Genomic DNA, 7,219 nt, shown 5'->3' with positions numbered 1-7,219 from the left:
GGAGGGCGATTTATTCAGAGGATTTTCAGTTGAATTTTCACTGCTCTCACACTCTAGTGTGATGACATCACCCACTCTAACTCAGGAAATTTTGAGAATTTTCACTCAACCCAGGGGTTTTTGAAGACTCACCTATTGAAAACCGTAAACCCCATCCTCATACAAAGTACATTCGTGCGGAGAGGACAAAAATGCCTGCGTTTTAAAGTTTAAATGAAGTCTGTAGGTCAAAGTATGGCAAAGTAGTAGTGTCTGGAAAAAAGTGGACTTTTCTGGCTGATTTTTTCCTCTCCCCATTCGTTTCTATGGGACTTTTTTCGCTTCTTTCACATATATGAAGTTAATCATTTCTGTACATAGGCTATTATTATTATTATTATTATTATTATTATTATTATTATTATTATTGGTGGTGGTAGTAGTAGTAGAGTTTGGTCTGGGTTAGAATCAGTACCGTTAAAACAACAAAAAAACAATCGCGCAGAGGAGTTTGTCCTTCGTGGCTTTCCGTACCAAAACAAGGAAGTGGTGACCGTCATGAGCAAAACTTGCACTAAACCACTAATTATAAGGCGTTAAATATCAATTAAACGTAACGTACGTCACTGTAACAGTATATTTAAGAGCTGTTGTGAGTTTCTGGTCGTGTTCTCTTTTTACGTAACGCTAAACACGTTAGTTATGCCGTTTAAAACAGTGACAGATGCTACACATTAGCTTAGCTGATCTTGTTAGCCGTTCCAGACTGGTGTTGAAATGGTCCAGAACATGTTTCGGACTGGTTTTCTGGTCCGGGCCACACACACCGTGTTAACATGGGGCATAACTCTGATTCTGTTTCTACACAACACCGGTAAGTGTTTAACTCTGGTTATTTTAGAGTACATGACATTACACATGGATTAGAGTTAAAACCCTTTTGTTTTCGGGAAAAGTTCAAGGTTCATCCACATGAACATGACCAGAGTCCAGAAGTCTGAGCAAAATAAAGTCAAATAATGTCAGAAAAGGAGTTAATGTACATACTGTTTTTGCACAGGAGGCTCAGTAGACTTCCAGTCTGTAATAATTTCACATTTGAATGAATGAATGGTTTATTTTTGGTTCGTACAACAACCACAAAAGGCAAAGCAGGTTTATTTCTATAGCACGTTTCATATGCAAGACCATTTAAAGTGCTTTACATAAAACATTAAAAGCATTACAGCAGGGAAGCAATAAAAAGTATAAAACAAACAGATAAAAACTGTAAGCTTAAAAGAAACAGTGCAGATCTGAACTGATGAATACAAACTCTGTTCAAATGCAGCTGAGAACAGGTGGGTCTGGAACCTGGACTTAAATAAACTGAGTGTTTCATCTGATCTGAGGTTTTCTGGGAGTTTGTTCCAGACATGAGGAGCATAGAAGCTGAACACAGCTTCTCCATGTCTGGTTCTGACTAGGGCTGTGATGTAAAACAAACTTTGTAAGTGGATATTTTTAGTGTTCTGATGATTTATTAGAAAAATAAAAATTAGAATTCTAAACTGTGTCCAGATCAGGGCTGTGTATCAGCAAGAATCTGCCGATACGATACAAATCACAATACTAGGATCACGATATGATATATCATGATACTGTTAAAAAGGCAGTTTTGTGTTTGTTTCTTTTTAAAATGATTATTTCCTGGAAGAATTGAATTACACCAGAAATCTGCATAAATACTAAACACATTTTTATTTGATCACAACAGGATCTAATGCTATATCACAAAATGTTCCTGTGTTCAAACTGAAATTCTGTTTTATAGACATTCCAGTTTCAGATCCTGTTCAAATGTTCAGATTCTATTAGTTCAGAACTAACATCAGAACATTTTTTTTGGACAATCTCAACTAAGGAACTACCATCTGCCTCTCAGACAATAAAAAGTGCCTTTAGGACGCTTCAAATAACCATTATTTAATAAAACAGTGTTAAATAATAATAAATAAGATATAAATAATAAAGAAAAAAAAACCAAAAAATTAACTTCCGCAATATCTGCATTTGAATAAATGCCTAAAAATATCGATACAGTACTTTTTAATATTGATACAGTATTGTGAAATGAAATATCGTGATATATTGCAGAACCGATATTTTCTAACAGCCCTAGTTCTGACTGGGAACTGACAACAGACCGGATCCAGATGAACCTGAGGGGTCTGCTGGGCTCATACTGGGTCAGATGGTGTTAAATCTCGCATCATATATAAAATTCTACTTCTTACCTTCAAGGCCATAAACCACCTGGCCCCTCAGGAACCTCCTCCACATAAACATTCCCACCCGCAGTCTCAGGTCATCTTCATCTGTCCAGCTCACCCTCCCACCTGCCCGCTGGACTACCATGGGGTCCAGAGCTTTCAGCCGCTCAGCCCCCCGCCTCTGGAATGCCCTCCCAGAACACATAAAAAACTGGGATTCCAGCTTAAGACTTATTTATTCAGACAGGCCGACTCTATTCCATAATTTCACTTTTATCTACTGCCATTTTATGTACCTACGTTTTATATATGTTTATATGTCATCTTAATTGTGTTTTATTTATTTTTAACAACTTTGTACGGTGACCTCGAGTGTCCTGAAAGGGGCCTATAAATAAAATGTATTATTATTATTATTATTATTATTATTAGATAAACACAAAAACCAAAAAAAAAAGGAATAGGCCAGAAGCAGAAGCTTATTTTTTGTCTCCCCTTCTCATCTGATCCACTGATTACACTAGAATAGAATAGAATAGAATAGAATAGAATAGAATAGAATAGAATAGAATAGAATAGAATTTATTTGCCATTCTGTCTGTCCGTCCCTCCCTCTATCTATCTATCTATCTATCTATCTATCTATCTATCTATCTATCTATCTATCTATCTATCTATCTATCTATCTATCTATCTATCTATCTATCTATCTATCTATCTATCTATCTATCTATCTGTCCTTTGTGGTCAGTCTGTTTCCTACCTGTTTGTATATAATGTTGTTGTTTGCGTGGTTGCAGATCTGCGTCGGTGTGAGGAGCGTGGTGAGCTGCTGCTGCCTCTGCTCTTCTTCCTGGTCGTCGTCCTGTCGGCGCTGCTCTACTTCACCGTCTCTTTAATGGACCCAGGTTTTGTCCTCACAGACTCAGTGAAGGTGAGGACGGATGGATGTAAGACGCACATATAGAACCAGAAGGAAAATAAAGGAGAAAACATACAGAATAAATAATTCCTCCTGTTTGACTGTTGAATGAAGTAAATCAGAAAAAAAAGAAAGAAAAATCAGCTTTTTTTTTTTTTTTTTTTTTGCTATTTTTTCCTCAGAATTTTGACTTTAAATCTAATACTTTTCACATTTATCTCACAATTGACATTTAGATTGAAATTTTTTTTCACTTTATGCACATGATTTTTTAAAATTTTTATTACCTTCATGTTCTTGCTTTCATCTCCTGAGTTGTAAATATTTTAATTTTGACTTGTTTTTTCTCTAATCTTTTAACACTTAATTTAGATTCTAATCCAATCCAATCATCATTTAATTTTTTATCTCCTAGATTTAACTCTTTGTCTTAAAACTGACTTAAATCTTGTACTTTTGACTCTTCATCTGATATTTTAGATTGTTTTTAAATATTTCTCATTTATTATGACTAATTCTATACTATTTTAAGAATGTTTATTGTATAATTTATTAGGTAGTTTGTCATTTTTTTGTCTCTTAAACCTGATTTTAATTTTTGTCTGTTAATATTTACGTATTTATCCTTAATTTAAGTTTTCGTCTTTTCAATTTTTTTGTCTCATAAATGTTGAACTTTTAATTTTTTATTTCATAATTTATATTTTTAGATTGTTTTCAGATTTTTCTAATTATGAGTTATTTATTCTATACTGTAAAAAAATGTTTATAATTATGATTTTTACAAGTAACTTTAATATTTTTGTTTCTTAAACCTGACTTTTCTTTGTAATATTTACTTTTTATCCCATAATCTAGATTTTCATCAGATAATTTGTATTTCTCTATTTCTTGTACATGAGTCTTTATCTTACAAGTGACTTTCTGATCTTATATTTGGACTTTTTATTTCATATTTTAGATTTTTAGCCAAGTTTATTTGTATAGCACTGCTCATACACAGGATAACTCAAAGTGCTTCACAAAGGCATAAGAAAAAAAAAGCACGATGTTGAAATTACATTAAAATCAAAAAAGGGAAAAAAGACATTAAAATCATAAGAGATAAAACGGGGATTTTATAATGCATTCACAGAATAAAAGAAAGACAGTAATTATATTAAAAAAGACATTAAAATTAACGCAAAAACTTAAAATAGAGTAAAGCAAGACATTTTAGTTTGATTTGAGATCTTTTCTCATTAATTATAACAAGGTATAACCTACTTTTTAAAATTTTTTCATATAATTTTTATTTCTTATCTCCTATTTGTGACTCTTTATTGTAACTTAAATATTGTACTTTAGTTTTTTTTCTCACAATTTAGATTTTTAGACTAATTTTAGATTTTTCCCCATTAATTATTTGTTAGTATATCTATTTTTTTTAACCATAAAACTGATTTTCAACACGAGTTTTATTTTCAACCTCCTAAATTAGATTTTTATGTGATAATATTTTTACTTTTTGATCCTGTATTTTGGACTCTTATCCTCCAAATTCAACATTTCAATCATAATTTTAACCATAGCTGTTATTTTTTTGCAGATAAATGCTCTGAAGGACAGTATTTGTACGTGGAAATTCAGTAGATGTCGTCAGTTTTTTTTTTTCTAAAATAAAACTAAACTGTTGCCTTCAGGGGCCGTAGTAAATGGGAACACCGTATCGATCACATGCAGGATGTTTGTGTTGTTTTTGTTGTTTTCGTTGTCGTCGCTGAAGCTGTTGGTTGTGTGTTTGTGTCAGGGTTCGAACGAGGAGCTGGAGGCGATGATCCCACACCCACCGCCGCGTCGCTGTGGATACTGTCTGCTGCAGGTAAACACTGACGCTGCCTTCACTGACCGTGGGTTTTCTCATGTTGGTGTTAGTTTGTGTTCATTTCATCCACTGGGTTTTAACATGACTCTGAGCTGCAACAAATATGACTTTTTTTACTTTAGATTTTTTTTTTTTTTCATAATTTAGTTGTTTTTTTTTTACTGATTTTAGATTTTCCCCCATTAATTATTTCTTATTTTATCTATTTTTAACCATATAATTTTGATTTTCAACCTCCTTAACTTGATTTTTATCTTGTAGTTTTCAGTTATCACATAATTTTATCCCTTTATTATGATTATTTTTGTCTGTTTTCTCTTTTTAATTACATACGTTTATCTCATATGTGTTGATTTTATTTTGTAATTATGATTTTCTCATCATTTTGACTTTGATCATTTTTCTCTCTTATTTTAGAATTTAATGTCAATTTTCTATCCCTTAATTACAACTTTGTAATTCATATTTTAAATTTAACTGTTTTTTTTTTATTTTAAATCCCATTAATACTTTTTATCCCATAACTGAGACTTTGATCACCTTATCTTGACTTTTTACTTATTTATTTTCTTTTTTCTTATAATTTCTGTTTTTCAGCTCTTAATTCTGACTCCTAGTTTTAATTTTCATCACATAATCATGATATTTTAGGTCATTTTTTTATCCTCATAAGTTTGATTATTGACAATTATAACTTTTGTCTCATGTTTTTAGCAACAAATTATTAATTTTATTTCATAATTGTTTTCTTTTTTATCCCTCAGGTTTTGACTTCTTGCATCACTTTTCCTTTTTAATCCTATAATTTAGATTTTTCATCCTTTAAAATGAACTTTCGAGCTCATTTTCATTTTTATTACATCATTATGATCCTTTTGTCAGATTTCTTTAAATTTTCTGACTTTTTACTCTTATGTCTGATTTTTATCACATAATTACTCATAGTTTGTCACAGGTTTGTATTTTATTTCATGTTTAGTTTTTTTCTCATACTTGTGACCGTTACCACATCATCTTGGCTTTTTTTGTCAGTTGTAACTTTTTTTATTTTTTCTTTTTAATTTTGACTCCTTCTCTTTGTCTTTTATTTCATATTTTTATTTCCGTCTTTTTTGTCCTGGTTTTGACTTTTTTTCATCGTCCTTTTCACTCGTTCTCTGTGACTTGTAGTCTCATAAACGTTGGTCTCCTAGTTTTGTCGTCATGGCGTTAACTCGTCCACTTCCTGTCTCACAGTCGTGTTCGTTTGTTTTTGTCGAGCAGCAGCCGATGCGATCCAAACACTGTCCGTCCTGTAACCGCTGCGTGCGACGCTTCGACCATCACTGTCCGTGGATGGAGAACTGTGTCGGGGAGCGGAACCACCGCTGGTTCCTGGTCTACCTGCTGGTCCAGCTCGTGGCTCTGCTCTGGGCTCTTCACGCCGCGCTGTATGTGACCACGCCTCCACGTGACCACGCCTCCACGCCTCCATGGCCTTCCATCGGCTCCGTGTCCGGACGCGTCTTTAAACCCGGTGGTTTCTTGTGTCCTTCAGGTCTGGGGTCTCGTCCGGCGTCACCTGGGACCTGTGGTTCCGGGCGAACGGCGTCCTGCTGGCGGCGCTGGCCGTGGTGGGCGTGTTCTCCGTGGTGGTTCTGGTCCTGCTCTGCTGCCACCTGTACCTGGCCTCCATCAACTGCACCACCTGGGAGTTCATGTCCCACCACCGGATCTCCTACCTGAAGAACCGAGACCAGGAGAACCCCTTCGACCACGGGGTCCTGTGGAACCTGTGGGGGTTCTTCTGCATCTGCAGGACCGTGGTCTGGGAGCAGGTCTACCACAGGACCACCGGGACCAGCAGGACCGACGGGACCATGTCTGAGCTGTAGATGGACAGCACAGGACCATCTGGACCAGAACCAGACCAGAGTCTAGACCTGAATCTGACCAGAGTCTAGACCTGAATCAGACTAGAGTCTAGACCTGAATCTGACCAGAGTCCGGACCAGAACCAGACCAGAGTCTAGACCTGAATCTGACCAGAGTCCGGACCAGAACCAGACCAGAGTCTAGACCTGAATCAGACCGGAGTCCGGACCAGAACCAGACCAGAGTCTAGACCTGAATCTGACCAGAGTCTGGACCTGAATCTGACCAGAGTCTGGACCTGAATCTGACCAGAGTCTGGACCTGAATCTGACCAGAGTCTAGACCTGA

General features: G+C 35.5%; 1 protein-coding gene across 1 annotated transcript; it reads left to right on the top strand.

Moving 5' to 3' along the window:
- The first annotated feature begins 515 nt into the window (after positions 1–515).
- On the top strand, positions 516–7,018 carry LOC115416742 (probable palmitoyltransferase ZDHHC12). Its single transcript, XM_030130596.1, has 5 exons — positions 516–853; positions 3,032–3,165; positions 4,943–5,014; positions 6,281–6,447; positions 6,555–7,018. Exons 1-5 carry the CDS (start codon positions 757–759, stop codon positions 6,889–6,891), a joined length of 807 nt encoding a protein of 268 aa, XP_029986456.1. The 5' UTR covers positions 516–756; the 3' UTR covers positions 6,892–7,018.
- The last annotated feature ends 201 nt before the right edge of the window (positions 7,019–7,219 follow it).

This window comes from Sphaeramia orbicularis, unplaced genomic scaffold, assembly GCF_902148855.1.
Source record: "Sphaeramia orbicularis unplaced genomic scaffold, fSphaOr1.1, whole genome shotgun sequence".
Lineage (NCBI taxonomy): Eukaryota > Metazoa > Chordata > Actinopteri > Kurtiformes > Apogonidae > Sphaeramia > Sphaeramia orbicularis.
The sequence above is the reverse complement of the archived record's forward strand: the minus strand, read 5'-3'. Positions and strand labels throughout refer to the sequence as shown.

Excerpts from the sequence above, each read along its gene's own strand:
- LOC115416742 (XM_030130596.1), top strand. The coding sequence starts at position 757 with ATGGTCCAGAACATGTTTCGGACTGGTTTTCTGGTCCGGGCCACACAC. Across the intron at positions 3,166-4,942 it reads TCCTCACAGACTCAGTGAAG|GGTTCGAACGAGGAGCTGGA; the intron begins GTGAGGACGGAT and ends TGTTTGTGTCAG. Across the intron at positions 5,015-6,280 it reads GTGGATACTGTCTGCTGCAG|CAGCCGATGCGATCCAAACA; the intron begins GTAAACACTGAC and ends TTTGTCGAGCAG.